The sequence below is a fragment of the Dromiciops gliroides genome, chromosome 6 (genome assembly GCF_019393635.1).
Source record: "Dromiciops gliroides isolate mDroGli1 chromosome 6, mDroGli1.pri, whole genome shotgun sequence".
Classification (NCBI taxonomy): domain Eukaryota; kingdom Metazoa; phylum Chordata; class Mammalia; order Microbiotheria; family Microbiotheriidae; genus Dromiciops; species Dromiciops gliroides.
In genome coordinates this window covers 269617856-269645046 of record NC_057866.1, presented here as the reverse complement: position 1 = coordinate 269645046, position 27191 = coordinate 269617856, and the positions used below count along the sequence as shown (strand labels likewise).

Here is a 27191-nt window from a genome sequence, read left to right as displayed (position 1 = left end):
GTATACTTAAGGAATCCTCGAGAATCAAGTCAAAAATTACTTGAAACAATTAACAACTTTAGCAAAGTAGCAGGATATAAAATAAATCCACATAAATCATCAGCATTTCTATACATGACCAACAAAGTCCAGCAGCAAGAGATAGAAAGAGAAATTCCATTTAAAGTAACGGTAGATAATATAAAATACTTGGGAGTCTACTTGCCAAGACAAACCCAGGAACTCTATGAACACAACTACCAAACACTCTTCACACAAATCAAATCAGATCTAAATAATTGGAAAGATATCAATTGCTCATGGATAGGCAGAGCTAATATAGTAAAAATGACAATACTGCCTAAATTAATTTACTTATTCAGTGCCATACCAATCAGACTACCTAAAAATTATTTTATACAGCTAGAAAAAATAATAACAAAATTCATCTGGAAAAACAAAAAATCAAGAATATCCAGGGAAATAATGAAAAAAAATTCATAGGAAGGTGGGTTAGTGGTACCAAACCTGGAGCTTTACTATAAAGCGGCAGTCATCAAAACTATCTGCTACTGGCTAAAAAATAGAGTGGTAGATCAATGGAATAGGCTAGGCTCAGGAAATGCAGTAGTAAATGACACTAGTAATGTAGTGTTTGATAAACCCAAAGACTCCAGCTTCTGGGATAGGAACTCAGTATTTGACAAAAACTGCTGGGAAAACTGGAAGATAGTATGGCAGAAATTAGGCATAAACCAACATCTTACACCTTATACTAAAATAAGGTCAAAATGGCTACATGATTTAGACATAAGAGGTGATACCATAGGTAAATTAGGAGAGAAAGGAATAGTGTACCTATCAGATCTTTGGAAAGGAGAACAGTTTTTGACCAAACAAGAGATAGAGTATATTATAAAATGCAAAATGGATGATTTTGATTATATTAAATTAAAAAATTTTTGTACAAACAGAAGCAATGCATCCAAAATTGGAAGGGAGGCAGAAAACTGGGAAACAATTTTTGAGGCCAGTGCTTCTGATAAAGGCCTCATCTCTAAAATATGTAGGGAATTAAATCAAATTTATAAGAATCCAAGTCATTCCCCAATTGAGAAATGGTCAAAGGATATGAACAGGCAGTTTTCTGATGAAGAAACCAAAGCTATCTATTCCCATATGAAAAAATGCTCTAAATCTCTAATGATTAGAGAGATGCAAATTAAAACAACTCTGAGGTACCACCTGACACCTATCAGATTGGCTAAAATGACAAAAAAAGGAAGATAATAAATGTTGGAGAGGCTGTGGGAAAATTGGAACACTAATGCATTGTTGGTGGAGCTGTGAGCTGATCCAACCATTCTGGAGAGCAATTTGGAATTATGCCCAAAGGGCGATAAATCTGTGCATACCCTTTGACCCAGAAATCCCACTTTTAGGTCTTTTGCCCAAAGAAATCATGGAAGGGGGAAAGGGACCCACATGTACAAAAATATTTATAGCTGCTCTTTACGTGGTAGCAAGGAATTGGAAGTTAAGGGGGTGCCCATCAATTGGGGAATGGCTGGACAAGTTGTGGTATATGAATACAATGGAATACTATTGTGCTGTAAGAAATGATGAGCAGGAAGAGTTCAGAGAAACCTGGAGGGTCTTACGTGAGCTGATGATGAGTGAGATGAGCAGAACCAGAAGAACATTGTACACAGTATCATCAACATTGAGTGTTGACCTATGCAATGGTACAGAAGAGTCCCAGGGAACTCATGATAGAAGAGGATCTCCAAATCCAAGAAAAAAAAAAGAAAGAAAGAACTGTGGAGTATAGATGCTGATTGAACCATATTATTTCTTTTGTTTTGGGTTCTGTTGTTTTTTTTTTTTTCTATTTTGAGGTTTTGCATCACTGCTCTGGTTTTTTCTCTTGTAACAGGATTAATGCAGAAATAGGATTAATGTTATTATGTGTATATATATGTGTGTGTATATATCTATATCTATATGTATAGAGATATATAGACATAACCTATATGAGATTACCTGCTGTCTAGGGGAGGGGGGGAGGGAGGGGAGGGAGGGAGAAAAATCTGAAATTGTAAAGCTTGTATAAACAGAAGTTGAGAACTTTTACATGTAATGGAAAAAATAAAATACCTTATACACCAAAAAAAAATATATTTTATTTAAAAAGAAACAAAAAAAAGGCAATGGAAACATATTAAATACATTCTTTATGGACATCAAGGCAATAAATATATCAATCAATATAGGCACTATATGCAAAAGACACTGACCAAATGGACAGAATAATGAAATGCTAAAAAATGAGTGAGGTAAAGAATAAACAATAGAATTAATAACTATGTGAAAAGCAATGATAACAATGAGACTCCGTGCCCAAATTGGTGTATGCCCAGACCATCTGCATTGGCATGTCCCTGTGGAGGCTTTTATAAGTCATTAAAATTCTGAGAGTAACTCCTTTGAGTCCTCCACAAAGAGATACCATTTCTGGTTTTGCACATGCACCAGAAGCCCATTACCCTAGCAATAAGACAATAACATAAGTGAAAGAAATAAAAAGCATATAGACAAAGCAAAAGTAAAACTAATTTTTTTTCTGATGACATATAGTGGTTTTACTTCAAAAATCCTAGGGAATCTGCAAAGAAATTAATTGAGGCAACATCTTAAGTAAAGTTTTAGCCTACGAAATAAACCCATAAAAGTAAATAGTTTTTCTATGTAGCAAATAAAATAAAATAAATCCAAGAGTCAATAGTTGAAAGGGAAGTCACATTTAAAACAACTACTAATTATATAAAATATCTAGGGGTTAATATATACCAAAGCAATTCAACAGTTGTACAGATGCAATTAAAAATTCTTTAAAGACATAAAGATAACCAGAGGAATATTTAGTTTTCATGGCTAGGGTGTGCTAGAAAAATGAAATGACAATGCTACTGAAATTAATTTGAAGAACTTACTGTCATTTCATTCAAACTACCAGATGATTATCCTATAGACAATTCATTTAGAGGAACATGAAATCTAGAATATTGAGAGAAATAATGAAAAAGGGAGGAATAAAGGGGAAATTACACTTCCAGACCTCAAGCTATGTTATAAAATGGTAATTAGTACTAATTTAAAACCAAAACAAAACAGAAAAGCAGATTAATGGAAGAGACTAAACAAGGCAAACAGACTCTGACAATCAGTAAAGGCCAGATTGTTCTCATATCCCAGACTAGACAAGAAAGAAGCACAAATAATAGAACTCAATAAACTCTGTGTTTGATAAATTTAGAGCAATAAATTACCTAGGAAAGAACATCTTCTATGACAGGAATTATTGGGAAAACTGGAAGCCAATCTGGGGGAAATTAAGTTTAGACTAATAGTTTACACAATATGCCACAAGAAATTTTAAATGGACACATGACCTGAATATTCAAGATCATATCATACAAATTGAAAAGAGAGGCAGATCATATGTCTTTCACACTATGGGTGCTGATTTCTTAACTAAGCATGGTGTAGAGGATATGAAAAAAGACCAAAGAGATAATTTTGATCATGTTAAATTGAAAAGCTTTTGCCTGACCAAATTAATGCAACTAGGATAAGAAGGGAAGACATTGACTAGGAAAAATATTTTTGCATTGACTATCATTGACGAGGGTCTAATTTAAGATATATTGACAACTATGTACATATATGCATACATACATATATACATACATAGATATATATGTGCATACACACATATACACACACACATATATATAAAATATAGCCAAAAGCCACTCTCCCATAAGTACTTGTTCAAACAACATGAAAAACAGTTCTTAAAGTTGCAAATAAATAACACTGAGGTTTCTTCTCATTGGCAAAGATGACAAAAAGTGATAATAGTCAATGTGGGAGGAGTTGTGACAAGATAGCCACACTAATGTATCATTGGTGGAATTGGTCCAACAATTCTGGAAAGCAATTTAGAATCATGGGAAAAATAGCTAAAATACTCATACTTTTTGGTCCAGTGGTCAATGATGAAAGAACTAAGGAAAGAAAGAAAGAAAGAAAGAAAGAAAGAAAGAAAGAAAGAAAGAAAGAAAGAAAGAAAGAAAGAAAGAGAGGGAGGGAGAGAGGGAGGGAGGGAGGAAGGAAAGATGGAAGACCTCATACAAATGAAAAAATTTATAATACAACTTCTAAAAATGCTTAATATTTTTAATTGAATAGTCACATGCATAATTAGCATAATTATCACATCTCACTCAATGGCTGTGACAGTACAGGTGGCAAAATGTAGCAATTGCTTTACATAAACATTCTGTGATGTCAACTAAGTTGATGGACAAGAAATATACATGGACTTTTAAAGCTAGAGGCTTTAGTGACTAAGTGAACAGAAGAACAGACCCTCCAAATCATCTAAAACATTTTACAAATATGCACATTGTTATCTGACTCTTTATGTTTGATAGGTGGCTCAGAGCAGTCTGAAAAACTGTTCCAAATTGAGTATTAACAGTTTAGATGCTACATATAACAAGAACCACACAGTGAAGAAAGGTAGATCAGAACAAGAATGGGTGAGGAACAGAGCAGCTGAACATTTCAATCCTTAGCTTCACTGACCAAGGAAAATCCATTTATCCAAATAGGATGAGATGTTAGAGTCAAGAGTTGGTGTCTGAATGCAAACAGGAAATCTTAGCCTTCTAGTGATAAATACCCAAGGAGGTTAAAGGAAACGAAGAACATTTAGCCAAGAAATAGTGATCTCAATTCTGGCTCTGTATCATTTAGTGCCTCTAGAGCAGGGGTCCTCATTGTAAAACCCACTTACTCTTTGAGTACTCTGTATTAGTTGCTCTCTCTTTTTTTTTTAAATCTCTGGTATATATTGTTGAATCTTCTGATGCATTTCCTTCACCTCTTGTATACATTGTGACATTTCTAGATACATCTCTTTCCAGGATTATTTTTTGTTGAAGCACATTAGGTGTTCTCAGTTTTCTAGTAGCTCGTTACTAATTTTCATATATTTCTATCTATGTGCTCTGCTTTATTCAGTGACATTATTCTTGCTGAGAAGGAATCTGAAGACCAGGGACATTAAATTATTTGTTCAGGTTTATGAATGGTGGCAGGCAGAATTTGACCTTAGTTTAAATCTGACTTGGGTGAAAATGGATGATATCCTCTCTGCACAGTCTTTCTTTTTTTCTTTCTGAATAATAAGATTTTTTTATGTCTGCACCTTCAGAATTTCCAAAATTAGGGTGGCATTGTAAGGTGTTTTGGACTTGGTAAAGAGTAAATCTAAGCTACCATGGTGGCAGTTCTTTATAAATCCAGCTTGGTTCTTCTCCAGTGCCTCCTCTTGGAGTTGTTCCTGATCTTATTGCCAGTTTTCATGTGAAGCCACTGAGGAATTGGACAGTTTTGTTTCTGCTTCTTTGCAAGGAACCCCTTGATTCTGAAGGTCTTGTGGGAAGACAATGGTGAGGTCTCTGCAGGGCAGCCAGAAAATAGCACAACCAAGGTTCCAGCGGCAGCAAATTCTGAGTCTTATGGCAGGAAGCATCTCAGTGCTTACAGGAAGATGAGGAAAAGAAATGCACAGTTTTTCTTAATCATATTACCTATAAAGCTTTATTTAAGTCTTACTATAAGTTGCATAACATTTTACTTCCGACAAATATTTATTTAAATCTTTCCCACAATGAAGAAATCACTGTGAAAGATTGCTTAAAAGATTTTTTTCCTCTATCATGTCCAATACTCTTTGCAGTTGTTTAGTTTTGGCTAATTCAAACCATACATTTCTGAGTAGGAGTTGACCTGGAGAAGAGAAAAATTGGGATGAGTATGCGGGTTGGGAGCATAGCAGTTGGTAGAGCTGTCCCATATAACAAGAACTAAACTAGGTCTATTTGGCTCCAAAAAGAAGAATTGCAAGCTATGTGTAGAAGATGCAAAGAGGTAAATTTAAATAATAAAATATTTTAAAACAAATAGAGCCATTTTCAAGTGGAATAGACTGCCTTAGAAAAGTGATTGAGTTCCCTGTCACTAATAGTTGTTTATAAACACAGCAGTGTTTAGATGAATGATTTTTGGCTATGGTATCAAGAGATGCTGTATTTTCATGATATTGTGGCTGAATCACCAAACCCTAATTGGTTTGAGTTGAACATTTACTTTATGTCTTTTTGAAGAATATGTAACATGTCTGATACTAGCCTCAGGTTTAGCCTTTCATCTCTCCAGAAAAATCCTTTGACAGTCATTTCCTACAAAGCCTCTCATGTTGTCCCAGCTAACTGTCTTCTCTTCTTCCCTTTGCATCTGTGACATCAGGCTTGAAGATCTAATGAGCCAATTGTATAGCTTCACTTTTTTCTACGCACTTGAAGGCTTATGAGGCAGTTGAAATGTTTTCACCTCTCAGCTCAACAAGCCTGTTTCTCCTGCCTTTGTTCTTTAACTTTTTGGGGAACCCAACAGCATAGATGACCTTGAAAAAAGGGAAGGAATTTCTCCACGAATTGACAACTTTCCAACTCAGGTATCAGTTCAGTTCAGCTCAGTTTAGTTCAATTCAACAAGCATTTATCTAGGGGTTACTATGCCCTCATTAAAGAATGTGCTGTGTTCTATGAGCAAAGCAGAATTGAAGTAGCTCAAAAGAAACAGAAGATATGCAGATTAAGAGAATCCATTCCAGCCATTCACATGAAATACTTGTGCCCAACCTGTGGTGGAGCATTCTGGGATTGCTGGCATTAGTCTGATCAGCCACGGTTGGACAAACAGTGACTTGACTCTAACATGGTAAAGTCATTTTGGTCCTCTTCAGAACAACATACAACATGGTGGTATGCTGATATATATTTAACAGCTAGCTCTGCTCACACCCCCAAAAATGTAGAAAACACTTTTAAATTTAGTATGAATTATTAAAATTCCATCACCTTAAGTCTAGTTGTTGTATGTTACTATGTGCTGAGACTGTATCAGTGTTGGCATACTGAAGTGGAGTAAGAAACAGCCTTGGAGTTATGAAGACCAGCACTCAGGTCCCACTGTCTTCATATAGCCTGACTATAGGATTGTGAGACATGGGAGACATTGGCACAGCATACCTCTACCTGGCTGCCACTTAATCTCTCACAGAACAATTGATGACCTGAATTGGTAGATTGAGTCTCCTGAAAGTTCCCTACAGCATTGAAATCACAGGTAGCACCATAGGAAAAAAGGAAAGGCATGAGGAATACAAAGGAAAAGAGTGGAACAATCCCTGTCTCTGATCAAAATGGGGGATACAACGCACACATGTCTATAAAATACATACGATAAGAAATATGTACAGAATCAATACTGCATCAAGTGATTTCAGGGTGAGGGGAAGAACAAGAAACAACAGAAGGAATTGCCTAAGGCCTCTTGTAAAAGGTAAGACCTGAGCTGTGACTAGGAGGATCCAGTTTTCTTGAGGCAGAGGGAAGGAGAAAAACCATTTTAGGCATTCGGGGAAGCAGTGCTGCTGAATGAATAAATGAAGTGTCTATTAAGCATTTACTATGTGCAAAGCTCTGGGCTAAGTAAGCCCTGGTGATACAAATAGAACAGTAAGACCATCGCTGATCTCAAGTATCTCATTCTCGTGGGACAGATAATGCATATAGAAAAGGTTTCAGGGGCAAGTCAGATGGAAGGGGTCCTATTGGCAAAGCAGATGTTTCTTTCTCTCTCTCTCTCTCTCTCTCTCTCTCTCTCTCTCTCTCTCTCTCTCTCTCTCTCTCTCTCTCTTTCTCTGCAGGGCAATAAGGGTTAAGTGACTTGCCCAGGGTTACACAGCTAGTAAGTGTCAAGTGTTGGAAACTGGATTTGAACTCAGGTCCTCTTGAATCCAAGGCTGGTGCTCTATCCACTGCACCACCTAGCTGGCCCGTTTATGTCTCTTTTTAATGGTGTTTTCACTGATAAAATAATATCGTTTCTGATGTTTTACCATTTGACAATACCATGGAGATAGGCAACAAGAATTTTCCTTTCTGGGTCTTCAGTAGGTATGGGTGTAGCCCCTGCAGATGCAGTGGCCAGGCTGCATCTCCAACAGGGGTTATTTACTCCTCCCCTGTTTGGCTGTCTGTGGGATTCTCATCTTGGTCATTGTAAAGAGGACACCTCCAGCCCTCCTTTACAGCCCGGAATCTCTGCATTTTTTCCCTTAGTACTGTAGCATTATTTCGAGCAAAGATCGCATCTTGAAAACGTTAAATAGCTACATGATGAGGCAACGTGTTGGGAAAGAAAAATGTAGCTAAAATCACACCAGGTACTTCCTGCCTCCAAGCTTGTCTTTGAAACTGATCTAAGCCAGAACAGAAGTAAAGTTTTAATCACTCACCAAACTGCAACCAATGAGTTTTTCTTATAAAATTCTGCCCTTAAATCCATAGGAAATGAGGGGATAAGGAGGGAGGAAAGATGAAGGGAGGGAGAGGGACAGGGAGGGAAGGAGAAAGAATCTATCTTCTTTTGTTAAGCTCTAGTTCAGGGATTCTTAACCTGGGATCCACAGAGCTCCATGGAGTTTCTGGATAGACGTCAAAGGCTCTATAATTTTAGATGGGAAAAATACAACTTGATTTTCACTTACCCTAATTGAATTTCAGTATTTCTTTCAGTTAGGAACATAGGCAACAATCATCCTTCTGAGGAGGGATTTACAGGCTTTCCCAGATTGACAAAGGACTCCATGACACCAAAAAAGATCAAATCTCCCTGCTCAAGTTCCTTATCCAGCTATGTAAATAGTGTAATAGACTTAGAAATAGAAGGGACACCAGAGAACAAATGAGGAAACTAAGGCAGCATAAGCGTCACACAGACCAGAAGTCACAAGGCTGAGATACAGATATAGGTTTTCTAACCTCAAATGCTAGGTCATTTTCCACATATGATTAAACAAAAAAAGCAGTTTTTTTCGAGGGGGCAGCTAAAACATCATTATAAGGGATTTATTGGTTATTATGTGAAGAAAGGAATAGTTAAAGGAAGTGAATAGATTTAGCTTGGAGAATATAAAATTGTTGGGAGGAGGATGGATAATACCAGTATTTATTTGAAGGATTGTTTTTTGAAAGAAGATTGAGTCTATTCTGTTTAGCCCCACCGGGCAGATGCAAAGTTGCACCTGAACAGGTGTTTTCTACCTTCCCTAGGCAAGACATTGCACTATCTAAACTTCAGTTTCCTTACCTGAAAAAAGTAGGAAAAAATTACAGATCTTTGAATAGTGCTTTATGGTAAAGATCTATCATGTTGCCTGGGCTTATCTATTGATGTACTTAAAGGTCTACCCTCTGAAGCAGGGTTCTGACCATTTAAGTCTTTTTCTCTACAAGCTCCAGTGGCTCCCTATTACCTGTAAGTATAAAATACAAATCCATGTTTAAATTCCTTCATGATCTGGCTCCAGCTTAGCTCTCTAGATTTATTGTCCATTCTTCATCATTACATACTTTGCATTCCAGCCAAATTGTCCTTCTTCCTGTATAGGCTGATGCTATGACTGGAATGCACTTCCTCCTCCCTCTGCCTTTGTAGAATCAACCATTTACTTCAAAAGCCAGCTCAAGCATCACTTCATAAATGAGACCTTTCCTAATTCCTCCAGTTGGTAGTTCCCCTCTCCACATATTACTTTGAATCTTGTACACGTTATTTCTTTGAGAGGTAATATAGTGTAGTGGTTAGAAAGTTGGCCATGGAGCCAGCAAGGACTGAGTCAAGTGCCACGTCTCATAAGTCCTGTCCTGGTGGGTGAGACTTTGGATAGGTCCCATAGGCTTTCATCATCCCATACCACTCTTTAAGGTTCTCCATTGAAGATAAATTATTGGTTTGAATTGATAAAGGGAATTTCCTCATTTGGGAGTTCCCCACGGCAATAAAATCACACATCTAGTTCCATGCCCTATGTTTTGTAATTACTTTGCTGCATAAATGTTACATCCAAGAGAATGTATGCTTCTTTAGAGGACAGGTTCTTTCCTTTTTTGTCTCTTTATCTTGAGTCCTGCAGAGTAGGCAAGGCAACAAGCATTTATATTCTGTTCATTTCAGTTGTGCCTGACTCTTCATGGCCCCATTTGAGCTTTTTTTTTTTTTTTTTTTTGCAAAGATACTAGAGTGGTTTGCCATTTCCTTCTCTAGCTCATTTTTTACAGATGAGGAACTAAGGCAAACAGTGTTAAGTGACTTGCCCCAGAGACACACAGCTAGCAAATGTCTGAGATTAGATTTGAACTCACGAAGATGCATCCACCTGATTCCAGACTTTATCCGCTATTAAACACCTACAATGTGGCAGGCAATGAGTTAAACATAGGGAAAGGCAAAAAGAATCTCCACTCTCAAAGATCTCACAGTCTAATAAGGGTTGGAGGTGGGGAAGAGACATCTTGCAAACAACTATGAAGGAGCAAGATAGATACAGGATAAATCTGATATAATCTCAGAGAGAGGGCATTATTAACATTAAAGGCACTCACAAATGATTATTGAATAAATGAATGGATGAATGATTCTTGAACTGACTTGGCCAGGTTCACACATGTAATAAATGTCAGGGACTTCAACCCAGGTCTTTCTGACTCAAGGTTCAGCATTCTGACAGCTACACTGTGCTGCCTTTTTTTCTCCATAGCTTGTGATCAAGTACACTTTCTTTCTCTCGTGGTGGTTGTGAGGGAAGTGCTAGCAAGATGTAGGTTAAGGACGCCATTTATTTTGGTTAATATCATTGTCATTGTTATTAGGTAAGCCATGATGGAAAGAAAAATGATCCCCATTTTACAGATGAGGAAATCAAAACCCTGATCCCTGACTCCACTGTTGGCATCTACATGAATAGACATTCTCTGCCTGCCAATGTTTGGGGTTTCTCCATTTTACAGCCTGCCAAACCCTCTGTCGGATGGCTTTTAAAAGGCACACTTAAGAACACAATTTGAACCTAGCAAAACCATTTTTAAACACTGTTAGGCAGTGGGCTCCTCCTAATTGCCAAAATACAGAAGGACTTTCTGGGAAGGGGGGGGCATTCAAGAGGCAGGAAGGAACACAGAAATGGGAAGAACATCTGGTTTGGCCCAGGGATCCAAACTGAAAATTGCTCAGGACAAATATAATTCATACTGGTGATATTTTTCCTAAGTCCCCAAAGCTCCCCTCCTGCCCATTCGGCTTTCCTTTCTGGAAATTTCTCTGTGCCAAAGCCTCCAAACTCTGTCTTCCTCCCTTAGGCTCCATTGGAGTTGGAGGAGCTGGGTATGCTCAGTAGCTAAAGCCAGTTTTGGCTGCAAGAAAATATTGTATGCAGTTCCTTTTCATTGTTCAAAAACTGTCTCTTCTTTCTCTCACATTTTATCAACTAGCATTGAAAGAAGGGGTTTTAGAAAGAGCTTGTGAAGCTAGACTCTTGGACACACTACTCACTCTTTTGTAAGTATATCTTTTTCCTCCAAGAATTTGAGTCAATTAAAAAAAAGCATTAATTGAGTACCTACTGAGTTCTAGATACTGTGATATGCTCTAAGGCTAGAGGTAGACACTGGACTTGTGGTTTTATTGGACTAGGGCCTAAAGCTGCATAGACCCCAAAAAAGTTATCTCTGACCTCAAAGAGCCTGCATTTTATTTTTATTTGGATAGGAGGAGGGACAATATATTAAAGACATAAATTAAATGTAAAATGTATAGAAAGGAAGTTCTGGGTGGAGAGTGAGAGAAACTGGGAGCATTAGATCTTATAGAAAGTAGAATCTGAGATGAGTAGGAAGGTAGGGTTTACATGAGGTATAAGTGAGGAGCAAAGCATTTCAGTGATGAGGGACAGCCTCTAGGAAGAAATGAAAATGGGAAATGGAATGTTGTGTACTGGAAACAGGAAAATATCCAGTTTATCTGAATTCTAAAGTGTGAGAAAAGAAGCAATGTATATTATGTGTGTGTGTGTGTGTGTCTGGGAAAGTAGGCTAGATCTATTTTGGTTTTAAATGCTAATCTGGAGTTTGTATTTGATCCTAGAGGTCATAGGGAAATACTAGGATTTAATGACCAGGAAAGGGTCATGGTCAGATCTGTTTTTAGGCATGTCACTTTGACAGTTCTTTGGAACCATGGATCAGAAAGCTGAGAAACCAATTAGGAGATTATTATGATTGCCCAGAAGAATGGTGATGTGGTCTTGAACTAGGGTGGTCACCATGTGAATGGAGGAATGGGGATAGGTGTGAGAGATTTCACTGAGGCAAAATCAATAGAATTTGCCAAGTCATTAGATATAGTGGAGTGTGAGGAAGAGGGAAGAGTCAGGAATGACTTTGAAGTGACTGAATGCATGATGATACCCTCAACAGAAATCAGGGAGTTCAGAAGATTGCTTATTTAGGGGAGAAAGATAGTGACTTTTTGTTCTGGATATGTTGAGATGCCCTTGAGACAATCTCACTGTTGATGTCCAATAGGCAGTTGGTGATGCAGGACTGTCTGTACCTGAAGAGAGACTTGAATTTTATCTATATCTTTAGACACTCATATATAGAATGTAGAGAAAGAAGAAGTGAGGGTCCAGAGCAGATCCTGGGGATGGAGACTGAGAACAAGTGTCCGGACAGATAGGATGATAATCAGAAATGTCATGAAAATGTAGGGAAGGGTGTCTAGGAAAAGGGGGTGGTAACCAGTATCAAATACAGTAAAGAGTTCAAGACAGATAAGGACTGAGGAAATAGTATTGGGTTCGGCAATTAAGGAGTGACTGGTAATTTTGGAAAGAGTATAGTGATCAAGATATAGTGAGGATAAATGGAATTTTGGTCTGCTCTAGAAATGGTATTATCAGTAATTTCCCTTTTCTGAGTAGAGGACCTTTCAGAATGATATGGAATGGCTAGAGTGCTGGGTTCTGAGTAAAACAGAGGAGCACCAAATGCTGGCTTCTGATATTAGCTGTTTGACTATAGCCATCACCTAACTTTGCCAGGCTTCAGTTTTCCTGTTATGTGAAATGGGAAAAATCACAATCATAGTATTTACCTTCAGAGATGGCATGACAGAGTGGACAGGGAACAGGCCTTGTAGCCAAGAAGCCCTAGGTTCAAGTTTTGCCTCTGATACAAATTGGCTGTGTTACCTTCAATAATTCACTTACTCAATAGTTCCATGTAATACAATAACTCTATAGCTAGATAGCTATAGCTATATCTATAGATATAGATAGATATACAAATAGATTAGATATTGATATAGATATTAATATAGATGTAGACGTAGATATATATATATATATGGACAAAGACATAAACATAGACATAGATACAGATATAGATATCCATTGTTACTGCGCTGTATATATATGTATACATATACATATATACATACATATATATATTATATATATGATAAATTGGGGATAATCGCAGAGGAAAGGAACGAAGAAGAAGGGAAAGGCTTCTTGTAGAAGATGAGACTTAAGCTGAGGCTTGAAGGAAGCTAGGGAGGAATGAAGAGAGAGATGATTCCAGGCATGGTGGAGAACAAGTGAAACTGTATGGAGCTGAGAGATAGAATGTCATGTTCAAGAAATCACAAGGGTCACAAAGTACATGGGGGAAAATAAGGCATAAATGACTGAAAAAGTAGGAAGGGCCCAGATTAGATGGATTTTGAAATCCAAACAGAAGATTTTTTTGAATTCTGGAGGTAATAGAAAGTCATTGGAATTAACTGAGGAAGTACAATTTAATAGCTGAGTGGAGGATGATGCAGAGTAGATAGAGAGAAGTGAGGCAGTGAGATTATACAGGAGATTATTTTTAAGGGTCAAGGACAAGGAGGATAGGCACCAGGATGATTACAGGATCAGGGGAGAGAAGGGAGCATATATAAGGCATGCTACAAACGTCTTCTCAGGGATTGACCATTGATTGAATATAAGAGGTGAGTGGGAGGAATCAAAAGATGGCACCTAGGTTGTGAGCCTGGGAATACAGTACAGTATATAAAGTAACAGAGAAGTTAAAAAAGGGGAAAAAATGGGGTGGAAAGATAATGAGTTGAGATTTAGACATGTTGAATTTAAGATGTCTATAGGTCATCCAGTTGGAGATGTCTGAGAGGCAATCTGGGTGGCTAGGTGACTCAGTGGATACAGTGCCACATCTAGAATAAGGAAAACTCATCTTCCCTAGTTCAAACCTGACTTCAGACACTTACTAGTTGTTTGTCCCTGAGCAAGTCACTGAACCCTGTTTACCTCAGTTCCTTATCTATAAAATGAGCTGGAGAAGGAAATGGTAAACCACTCCAGCATCTTTGTTAAGAAAACCCCAAATAGGGTCATGAAGAGTTGGATACTAGTTACAACAGCAAACTTAATCTGGTGAAGGAAATGGTGAACCATTCCAGTATCTTTGCCAAGAAAACCCCAAATGGGATCACTAATAGTTGGACACAATTTAAATGACCAAACAACAAGAGGCAATTAGAGATATGAGAGTAAAGGTCAGGAGAGAGGTTAGGGCTGGACACCAAGATCTGAGAATTTTTGCATACCAATGAGAATTGAAACCATGAGAGCTTATTAGATCACCAAACAAAATTATATAGAAGAGTACAGAAGAGGACCCAGGATAGAGTCTTATGGGCCCCATGCTGATAGTGGGCATGATGGGAATGAGGATCCAGCAATGGAGATAAATAAGGAGAGGAAAGATAGGCAGGAGGAGAACCAGAAGAGAGTAGAATCACAAAGACATAGAGAGAAAAAAGAGTGAGCAACAGTGTCAAAGACTGCAGAGAAGTCAAGGAGAATGATGATTGAGAAAAGGTCATTAGTTTTGACAATTAACATATCACTGGTAACTTTATAGAGAGAAGTTTTGGTTGAATGGTATTGGAAGCCAGACTCCAAAAAGTGTGAGAGAAAAGAAGCGGAGGCACCCATTTTAAGAGGTATTCTTAGGGAGTGTAGCCCCCAAATATAGGAGCAAATATAGGATGATAGGTAGTGGAGATGGTGGGAGGGAGTAAGGATTAAAAAATATTATTGTTTATTTTTAGTATTCTTTTCTTTTTAAAATTTGAGTTCCAATTTCTCTCCCTTCCTCAGCCATCAGAAAAGCAAGCAGAATGATATCAATTATACATGTGAAATAATGGAAAACATATTTTCATATCAGCCATATCACAAAAAAGCAAAACAGAGAGAAAACTATAGTCATTCCTCAGCATTCCCAACATTCCCAGAGGTTGGGGTGCCAGACCCCCGGGAATGTAAAAGACCACAAATGACTCTAGGACCCATTCCAAACCTTCGGTTTTTAATCATTTTGATCATATTTATTTAACACACAAAACAAGCAAAACAACACAGTGCACCCATTTAAAAAGGTGCAGTTTCTACAAAGAAAGATTAGTATTGCTCACAATATGTAGTCTTCACAGCAGGTGGCATAGCTGCAGCAACTGCTACAAGGATTTCCTTCAAAAGCACAAAATACAATGAGCACTGAGGGAGGAAGTCATGTGACTGAGTCTGGATGGTAGACAAAGAAGAGGCATTCCCAAAGAGAATGCATAGCTCATAGTTCTTCATCATGCTGAAACTTTGAACAAAATTTAACTACTTAGAATATATTTAATGTATATTTACAAAATTATAGCATAAATAGGTGAATATGGAATTAAATAAATTAATAGACCCAAATTGTGGTGATTAATGGATTGATATCAATCTGGATAAAGATGAATGCATGAATTGATTGACTAATTAATTAATCAAAAAACATTTTTATGCATTTGTAATGTGTCAGGCATTGTGCTAGACATGTGCTAGACATCTGCTAGACAAAAAGAAAGTAAAACAGTCCCTGCCCTTTTAATCAATTACTGTTATACGTTGGGGAAACAAATATGCAAAGCAATATAGTTCCTGTCTTCAAGAAACTTGTATTTCAATACATGGAGACACACCATATATAGGTAATGGTGCTGAGGAAAGAAAATTTTGATCTAGGAAGTTACAGAAATAGTGAATTGACCCATAGGTCAATTGTCCATTTGAAATTGTCCATTTTATTTTTTCCCAATTACATGTAAAAGCAATTTTTAACATTTATTAAAAAAATTGAGTTCCAAATTCTCTCCCTCCTGTTGAGAAAGCAAGCAATTTGATATAGGTTATTCATGTGGAGTCATGAAAAACATATTTCTATATTAGTCATGTTGTGAAAGAAAACACAGACCAGGAAAAAAAAACCAAGAAAAATAAAGGAAGTTAAAAAAAACATTTTCTTTGATCTTCATTCAGACTCCATTAGTTAATTCTGCAGAGATGGATAACATTTGTCATCATAAGTCTTTTGGAATTACCTTGGATAATTTTATTGCTAGGAATAGCTAGGTCTATCACAGTTGATCATCACACCATTTAGCTGTTACTGTGTATACTCTTTTCCTGGTTCTGCTCACTTTACTTTGCATTAGTTCATGTAAGTCTTTACAAGTTTTTTTTTTGTTTGTTTGTTTTTTTCTGAGAGCATACTGCTCATCATTTCTTATGACACAATAATATTCCATTGCAATCATATAACACAACTTGTTCAACCATTCCCCCAATTGATGGGCATCTTCCAATTCTTTGGCATCACAAAAAGGGCTACTATAAATATTTTCGTTTATATTGGTCTTTAAAAAAAATCTCTCCAGAGACATAATAATGGTATTATTTATTAAAAGGGTATGCATGGGGGGCAGCTAGGTGGTGCAGTGGATAAAACACTGACCCTGGATTTAGGAGAACCTGAATTCAAATCCAGCCTCAGACGCTTGACACTTACTAGCCGTGTGACCCTGGGCAAGTCACTTAACCCTCATTGTCCTACAAACAAACAAACAAACAAACAAACAAAAAGGGTATGTATGGTTTTATATCCATTTGGTCATAGTTCCAAATTGCCTTCCAAATGGTTGGATCAGTTCACAACTCCAACGGTTCATTAGTGTCCCAATTTTCCTACATTCACTCCAACATTTGTCTATTTTCCTTTTCTGTCATATTAGACAATCTGATAGGTATGAGGTGGTACCTCAGATATTTTTCTTTTTGCAGGGCAATGATGGTTAAGTGCCTTGCCCATGGTCACACAGCTAGTAAGTGTCAAGTGTCTGAAGCCAGATTTGAACTGAGGTCTTCCTGAATCCAGGGCCTGCGCTTTATCCACTGCACCACCTAGCTGCCCCCTCAGATCTGTTTTAATTTACATTTCTCTAATCAATAGTAATTTAGAACATTTTTTCATATGACTATATATAGCTTTGATTTCTTCATCTGAAAACTACCTGTTCAAATCCTTTGACCAATTATCAATTGGGGAAAAACTTGTATATGAATGACTCAGTTCTCTCTATATTTGAGAAATGAAGCCTTTATCAGAGAAACTTGCTGTAATTTTTTCCTACATTTATGATTACTATGTATTTTCCTCCATTTAATTTTCCCATTTATTTTTTCTCTCTCATTCTTTCCTTCCTCAAAAGTGTTTTGTTTCTGACTGCCACCCACCATTCATGTTCCCTTCTCCCTTTTAGCAAAATATAGTTGCCCCAATTATTTCTTTCAATTAGGTGGAATTTTGCTTTTGCTTCGTCTGAGAACATGATTACTAGTTGAGTCCTTTTTACTTCACCCAAAGCATAATCAATTCTCCTTCAGTCCTTTATTTTAACTGTGTCTGTGTTTCTGTTTCAAGTGCCTCTGTTATAAACAATATATTGTTGGATTCTGGTTTCTAATCCATTATGCTATTTCTATTTATGGATGAACTTATCCCATTGAAATTCACAGTTAGGATTAATAACTATATATTTCCCTCAATCCCATTTTCTTCTGTCTCTCTCTTCTCTTTGTCTCTCTGCCCTTCTCTGCCCATTTCTGTCTCTGTCTCAGTCTGTCTCTCAACCTGTCCCACCTCAAAAGAATGTTTTGCCTGTTTGCTGCTTCCCCTAATCTGTCCTCTCTTTTATTATCCCCCATATCTCTTATCCCCTTCAACTACAAACTATCCATTGAGTTAGATAGATTTCTATACCCAACTGAGGGTGTATATATATTCTTCTCTCTTTTAACCAATTTTGATGAGAGCAAGGTTCAAGTATTGCTGCTACCCCACTCTCATTTTCCCCTCCACTGTGAAAGCTCTTTCTTGTATGCATAGGGGGTCTAAGAAAATTACAGACCAAATTATAAAGAGCTTTAAAAACTAAACAGAGGAATAGACATTTAATCCTAGATACAATAGGGAGTTCTTGGATATGATCAAGTAGGGGAGACTCATGCTCAAGGAACATTACTTTCTTGGCTGTATGGGAGACAGATTGGACTGGGGAGAGTATAGAGGCAAGGAGATCAATTAGGAGGTCACTGCCCTAATCTATTCAATTGGCCATGAGGGTGGTTGAGAGAAAGGGCCAGATGGAGGAGATGTTGAGGCAGCAACTGCAAGATTTGGCAACCAATTGGACATGTGGCTTGACTGAATTGAGGAGTCAAAGACAGTACAATTGAGAGTTGAAATCCTGTTTTCTGTCTTAAATCAGTTATGTTTGTGAACTCAGAAGAATGCAGGTGATCATTCTGCTAGGAAGGGGGAAACAGGTATTGTATGTCACATTGAAGGGGAGGGGAAGAGGGTCTAAACCTGTAATTTCATTTCTCAGTGTGTGAACTCCCTTTATCTAGGAAATCTGACAGTTATCCTACGGTTCATAGTGTAAGAGACTTGCCTCAAGAAGTGAGAGAGTAAGTGATTACTCAGGGTCACACAGCTAAGAGGTGATACTCCTTGAATCTGGGTCTTCCAGCATTTATAGACTCAGACATATTCCCTCTGAGAAGAAAAGACTTTGCCTCTCCTCCCTTCCCTGGTCCTAACATCAAGGGATTGATGAGAAGTAGTGTGCCATAACAGATGAAGATCCTGCTTCAGAAACAGAAAAATGTGGGTTCAGGTCCTGCCACTAACATATGGCTACTACATAGGTCCTGGTCAAGTCACTTAACATCTTGGTCCTCAGAACTAAGTCTATGATTTGCAGAACAGTTGGTAATGTGTACTTCCAGAGGGAGTTTGCTCTCTGGGATTTCCCTTTGCCAATGATATCAGATGTGAGGGAGGGAGAGGAAAGGGAGACAGAGACGAGAGATGTGTGTGTGTGTGTGTGTGTGTGTGTGTGTGTGTGTGTGTGTGTGTGTGTGTGTGTGTGAGAGAGAGAGAGAGAGAGAGAGAGAGAGAGAGAGAGATATGGACAGAGACAGAGACAGAGAGCCGAGGCAGGCACAGGGAGAGACCTAGGGAGATAGAGAGAGGGGCTAAAAGTTGGCACTACTGTGCCTTTTCTATTGTCTATGTATGAGCTTGTCCTCCAGTTCTTAGATTTATGGCCTTTAACATTTTGAGTTCATTCATGGGGTTGGCAACTCCAAGGAGTCATTTCTTAAATATTTGTATTAGGATCACCAGATTTGGAGCTTAAAGGGACCTTGAGTGTCCTCTTGTCCATCCCTCTCATTGTACAGATGAGTAGACTGAGGGCAAAAAAGGGAATGTGCCTTAATCAAGATAACAAACCCAGTAAGAAACAGAGTGGGGACTGGAACCCACACCTGAATCTTTTGCTCCCAAGGCTGCCACGTTTTGTTTCTTCCCATGAAAGGACCTTAGCTAGGGATTTATATCAGCATTAATCCTATTCACTAGAGCTAATGTAACAGCCTTTATCATTTGTCAACTCAATGCTTGAAAAGACTATCCTGCTGGGTGCAGAGTAATATGTCAGGTTAAAGTTTATATTGGATAAAATCATGGAAATGCAAGCCAGAAACGCCACTGGGGTTATCTAAGCAGACTCTTACTTTTATAAATAAGGGTACCACAACCCTTGATTTACTCAAGGTCACACAAGTAGCTAATGGGCTTTAAACTTAGTACCTCTGGCTCAAAATCCAATGTTCTGTCTGTAGTCATGTGCTATTCCTGCTCCTTTGGAATTTATAGTCTAGTAGAAGAGTACATTATGCACACAGGTAACTCTTTTGGAGGCAGAATGGTGGAATGATGTGAAAGTTCAAGACAGCATGATGCAGTGGTTAGAGAACTCTCCTTGGACTTAGGAAGAGCTAAAATTGAATCCTGTCTCTGAGAAATACTAGCTATGCAAAGATGGCCATATCACTTCACTTTTGGTGCCCCAGACAACTCCTTAAGATTATGAGTCACTCATACATCACATATCAGCATGAGTGCAATGGAATTCTGTACCAGTAATTCTCTACATAAATGAAATCACAGAACAGTGTCAAAGTGAGGAAGTATAGGAAGTCAGAGGTCATCAAATAGGTAGTCAGGGCAAGCCCTGCCCACTGCCCTGTGCTCCACCCTGATTCTTAGACCTGAGCTAACAAGGGGATCTATATAGCAGGAGGAAGAAGGCAAAGAGTGTTGTCGACCTCCACAGGACAGTCTCACACATTTTATGTTTGGGGTTTCTGTTGGCTCTTTTTTCCTTGACCTTCTGGGACTTCTGTATTTTTAAGATTTAAAAAACTCTTCCTGGGCCTTCAGGGTGGGCCTTCAAATGAATCTCTTCTCCTTGGCCCCTCTGCCCCATCTCGTGGATAGATTACAGTGTGGCACAACAGAGAGCCCTGAAGCAGGCCATGCTTGGTTTCAGAAGTGGATTCCTTCAGCCTGACTGCCACTTGGACTCAGCACCAATTGCGTGAGACAGTTTACAAAACCACATAATAGGAGGGATTAGAAAGGAACAGAACAATTCTTAGCTTATTTATAGAATCATTGTGGTGGGATGAAAAGCTGTAAGACAGCCTCACCCGGGTGTGGACTTGCAATAATCCACTCCAAACTCTGATTGTTCCCTCTACTTTTCTCTGTAAAAGCTTCTGTGGCTCCTGTGGGTTATTACTGTATGACGCTTGGACAAGCATCAATTAGCATCCATCAGAATGGCCCCATTTGTGTCCCCCTGTGAAGTGAGGAAGCCCCAAAGACATGCTTCCCTCAGAAACAGATCCAGATGAGGTTAAAGTCATCTAGGCAGTCTCCATCCCCCATGACACAGTTGTGGGGATGGAGATTTATTGGGACAATTGATTCTTTTCAAAGGCTGGAGTGGTTAAGAAAGCAGAGAGCTCCAGCAAGGAGCATATCCCATCAGTTTTCTGGGATGGAACTTGGTCATTGAAATAGATCAGACTTCAACTGCCTTTTAGTACTATTTTTGTTTCCATGATTATAGTTATTGCATACATTGTTCTCCTAGTTCTGCCAATTTCACTTCACAGAAATTCATATGAGTCCTCCCTCATTTCTCTAAATATCTTATATTTGTCATTTCATACAGCACAATGGTATTCAATTACATTTATAATCTATAATTTGTTAGCCAGTCCTCAATAATGAACATACACTTTGCTTCCAATTCCTTCCTTCCTTCCTTCCTTCCTTCCTTCCTTCCTTCCTTCTACTACAAATAATACTTCTATGAATATTTTGGCATATATGACAATTTTTATTCTGTCTTTTCACATGCTTGGGGGGTCTATGCCAACTATTGAGAATGCTGAATCAAATGGTATGGACAACTTAGTGACTTTTCTCACAATGTCTCATCTTTTCATTGTGCTATTTGTACCTGGAGTATGGAGACCTGGGTTCCGTTCCAAGCTGTGACATTTATTAGCTGTGTGGCTCTGATCTAGCCAATAGTCTCTCTGAGTCTCTTTCCTCAACTTCAAAATGAGAATAATAGTTATATTCATTTTCTGACAGGATTGCTGTAGGGAAAGAGTGTATTGCAAATCCTGATATGCTAGAGAAACATGATCTGGGTCATATTCTTTCTTGCTCTTTTGAAAGTTCCTCAAAGAGAGTTTTATACACATCATTCCTTTGATGGCCTGAATAGTAGGGTTATATTGTTGTGCAGGTTTTAGGGCTACTATATGGACTCCCACTTGAAGTTTGCAGTTTGGGTCCATAGAGTTAAGACACTATGTCTCTTCTCAGTGTTTTAAGGCTAACCCTCAAGGGTTAGGGATGTCTAATACTGTTGGTCATGAGCTCCCATTAGATCTATAAAACAATAACATCAATTAAATTTTTACAAAGGGATATTTACTGAGAAGATATAGCAAGGACTGAAGTAATAGAAAACCCTAAACTGGTAGATCACTCTCCTCTTCACATATTTACTTGATATCTGGGGAGAGTAGATTTATACTTAAATGGAGCTGCTACAAAACATTTGCCAATTAAGAGTCCTTTTTTCCTTTGATCAAGCGACCACCAGATTCACTTCTGGGTCTGGGATACTCAATGTATGAATCACAACATATTTCCCAGAACAAGGTATCTCACCTTCCAGGTTGATTCACTCCTGTTCTGGGTCAAGCAGTTCTTAGGTCTGGATCCTTACCAAATTCTGTTGTTATTATCACTGGCTCCTGTTGCTTAAGGAATTGTTGACTCTGCTGGAATTTTGAAGCTCACAGAGTCATCATTTATCTCTAATAATCATTCACCTAAGATCTGGAATAAATGAATATAACAAAGGTAGAAGGACAAATGTACCATGTATTCATGGCCACTTGGTAGCCAAGTGGGGAGATAAGACAGCAGGTAGTAGGCAAATGACAGTACACCATTGTTACTTCTACCACTGATACCTCTTCTCCTACCCATGGGCTTACAAAATTTCTTACTTCATTCACCACTAGGGAAGAGAAGGAACAGTCATCCATACAAGTCATTCAATTCTAGATCAGCAACCTATTAAAATCTTTTCATCACCACATAGGGCAGCTAGATGGCACAATCCCAGTCCCTAGAATCAGGACAACCTCAGTTCAAATCCAGTGTGACCTTGAGCAACTTAAAAAAAAATTTTTTTTACCTCACTTTATTCAACAGTAAAACAGGGAGAGAACCTATCTCACAGGGTTGTTGTGAGAATCAAATGAGATATTTTGTAAAGTGAATATTACACTGCCTGGCACATAATAGATGCTATATATGTGTTAGCTATGATGATGATGTAGAAAGTCAACAAGAAACAGAAAAAAACCTGGCTATGCTACAGAATAAGCAGGGAAAATCCCCCTCAATTACATATTTTTGGATGCCAGTTGATGAAGCTTCCATATGGATATATAGGAGGAAGAGAGTATTATGCATAAGGACTAAACATTCAATGGTCTGGCCCCTCTTTAAATATTTAATATAAAGTCTGACAAACATCTGTCCTATTCAATGTTTTTAAAATACATTAACGAGATATCTTGCAATCATGGATAGAAGTTGGACTTGGAGTCAGGAAAAGAAGTTTGCTTGTGAACGCTGACATTTTATTGGCTATGTAACCCTGGCCAAGTCACTCAACATTTCTCAATGCTACTACTACAAATTGTAGGTAAGTAGCCAATGTGCACCTCTGGATGTTTAGGTATATGCCAAATAAACATACAGAGGAACAACTTGCAATCAATTACAAAACACTATTCACATAAAAATTGATCTAAGTAATTGGAGAAATGTTAATTGCTTATGAGGAGGCCAAGCAATACAATAAAATGACAATTCTACTTAAATTAATTTGTTTATTCAGTGCTATGCCAATCAAATATGAAAGAATTACTTTATAGAGCTAAAAGAATTAAAAAATAAATCATCTAAAGAAAAAAATCAAGAAAATCAAGAGAATTATCTAACTACCTGAAAGTTATGATAAAAAAGGAATCTGAGGCAGCTAAGTGGCACAGTGGATAAAGCATCGGCCCTGGATTCAGGAGGACCTGAGTTCAAATCTGGCTTCTGATACTTACTAGCTGTGTGACCTTGGGCAAGTCACTTAAACCTCATTCTCTCCCTCCCCCGGGGATACAATATTTCAAGAAACTATTAAGAATTGCCTTGAAGTTCTAGCAAAAGAGGTTAAAGTAGAAATTAAAAAAAAAATCTCCCATTTGCCACCTGAAAGAGATCCCAGTAAAAAAAATTTATAGAAATGTCATAGTCAAGTTTCAAAATCCCCAGGTTAAGGAGAAAATATTTCAAGTAGTAAGAAAAAAACACAATTTAAATATTGTGGGAAAACAGTAAGGTTTTCACAAGACCTTCAATTTCTACATTAAAAGACCATAGATCTTGGAACATTATATTTCAAAGAACAAAGGAGCTGGGGTTGTATCCAGCAAAGTTGAGTATAATCCTGAATGAAAAAAAAATTAGGACATTTGATACACTGAAAGACTTTCAGGTGCTTCTAACAAAAAAAATCTCCGAGAATTCAATGGAAAATTTGATATAAAAGATCCAGAAAAAAATATAAGGAAATCATTAAAGGCCAATTACAAGATAATGGTTATGGTCAAACTGTTTATTTTTGATATATGAAAATGTTATTAATATTAGTAATTATTGGTTATTATGAATAACAGTATTTTAAAAACTGTTATCACTAAAAAAGTACTTTGAAAAAAAGATTGAGGCTGAATTGTGTATGATGAGGTGATTGTAAAAAACAAAATTGGATAGGAAAAGGTTAAAAGGAGAAATTATCTCATAAAAACAGGGTATGACAAAGTGAAATGCACTGTATACAAAATGACAGCAATATTGTAAGATGATCTGTGAATGACTTAGTTACTTTCAGCAATGCAATGATCCAAGACAACTTTGAAGGACTTATGAAAAATGCAATCCATCTACAGGGAAAGAACTGATGGTATCTGAACACAGATGGAAGTATATTTTGTTCTTGTTGTTAGTTCCTTTCTATAAAGTTTTTTTTCTCTGCTATGTTTTGCATGACTGAACATATATAACTTATATTGAATTGCTTGAGTTCTTAAGGGGGCAATAGGAAGGAAGGAAGAGAATTTGGAACACAAAGTTTTAAAAATTGATGTTACATGTTTTTACAAGTAAGGTGGGGAAAATTCTAAACAAACAAACAAACAAATAAAAATAAATTAACGAATGAATAGCTAAATAGATTAAATAAACAAAGGAATGAATAAGTAAATAGATAAATAAATGGATGTATGAATGAATTAATGAATAGAAAAATAAATGAATAAACAAACAAGCAAACGAATAAATGAATATGTAAATAAATAAATAAACAAACAGATAGACAGATAGACAAACAAACAAATAAATAAATAGCAATGAAAACAGGGCATGAAAGAAAGAACTAATACAGAGGAAACAGGTTGGGGTGGAGGGCTGGTAATATTGGAAACACTCATTGGAATTGAAGAGGAAACAACCTATATATATATGAAGAGGTTTAGAAGTCTTTAGAAGAAAACTGGGGGATAGAGTTGAGGAGGAAATTTTAAAAGCATATATAGTTTAAGATTGGGAGTATAGTGGGAGAAAATAAGGGAGGGCTTTTAGAGGAGTGGGTGAAATAATGAATAAGAGGGTAAAGGGAGAAGATAAGGTAAGAGAAATAGGGTTCAAAGAGGATGTGAATGAAATAGGTAGTAAAAATAATATGAAGGGACATTCACAAATGGTAATTATAACTTTGAATGTGAAAAATGTATAAAAATACAAGGTATTCCCCAGTTGATGAGCTGCCAAAATATATGTACATGCAATTTTCCAATGAAGAAATCAAAACAATGTATAGTCAAATTTTAAAATGCTCTAAATCATTATTGATTAAAGGAATGCAGATTAAAAATAACCTTGAGATACCATTTTACACCTACCAGATTAGCTAAAATGATAGAAGGGGAAAGTAACAAACGTTAGCAAGGATGTGGTTGGGACACTAACTAATTCATTGTTGGTGAAATTGGGAAATGATCCATTGGAGAGCAATATGGAATTATGCTCAAAGAGTTATTAAATTACCTGTAATCTTTGATCAAGCAATAGCACTACGAGGTATATTTTCAAAGATAATTAGAGGAAAAGGAGAAGAACTATATTTTCTAAAATGTTTATAGCAGCTCTCTTTGTGGTGGCAAAGAGGGATATCCATCAATCGATGAATGGCTTAACAAGTTGTGGTCCATGATTGTGATGGATTATGAGTTCAATGATTTTAGAAAAACATGGAAAGACTTGCACTAACTAATAAAAAGTGAAATAAGCAGAACCAAGGGAAAATTGTATACAGTACAATTTTTTTTTTTTTTTGCAGGGCAATGAGGATTAAGGGACTTACCCAGGGTCAAACAACTAGTAAGTGGCAAGTATCTGAGGTCAGATTTGAACTCAAGTCCTCCTGAATCCAGGGCTGGTGTTTTATCCACTGTGCCACCTAGCTGTCCCCATCATCAAATTTTAAAAGCAAGTTGTAAGTATTGTTGCCCTAGGCCTCAGGTCCTCTTTATGGTGGCTATTTTCTGAATTCTGTCTGGGGATTCAACCTCAGGGACTTCTTTGCTCCTCCTCTAATACACAGTCAGGGCCCTAGCCATATTTCCCCAAAATGTTGTTGCTCCCTGTGATACTGATACTATACTCATTGGGCATGTGCCAGGATCATATCTGGTCAGCACTGCTGGCCTGGCTTCTGAAAACATCAGGGGATCCTTTAATCTTACCCCCACTCAGATCTGCTGTTTCTTAGGTGAGTTTATGAGGCAAAAGTTCCTGAGGTGAATGTTCCTGAGGTGAAATTTCTTGAGGCCAAGCATGAGGTGCAAATTGAGGTGAAATTTCCTGAGGCCTAGTCTGCTATGAGAAATGATGAGCTCAATGATCTTAGAATAAACATGAAAAGACTTGAATGAAATAATGAAGAGCAAAATGAGCAAAACCAAGAGAACATTGTACATAGTAACAGCAATGTCGTTTAGAGAATGATTTTGAGTGAATGAGCTATTTTGACTATTCTAAATACCCAAATTAACTATAAAGGACATATGAAGAAAGATGCTACCTGCATCCAGAGAGAGAGACTAATAAATAGAAATATGTATAGAATAATTTTACATACACACACATATATATACACATACATACATACACACCGGCATACGCACACACAAACACATATATATGTATGTATATATG

The 27191-nt window shown here is 37.4% G+C and overlaps 1 protein-coding gene across 1 annotated transcript in view; it reads right to left on the bottom strand.

The window, feature by feature from the left end:
- Positions 1-5343: 5343 nt before the first annotated feature.
- LOC122732308 (60S ribosomal protein L39-like) overlaps positions 5344-27191 on the bottom strand; it is a 45392-nt gene continuing 23544 nt past the window's right edge. Inside the window, exon 2 of the mRNA XM_043972378.1 lies at positions 5344-5510. Within this exon, the coding sequence (XP_043828313.1) occupies positions 5344-5510 (167 nt within the window). The remainder of the gene's footprint in view (positions 5511-27191) is intronic.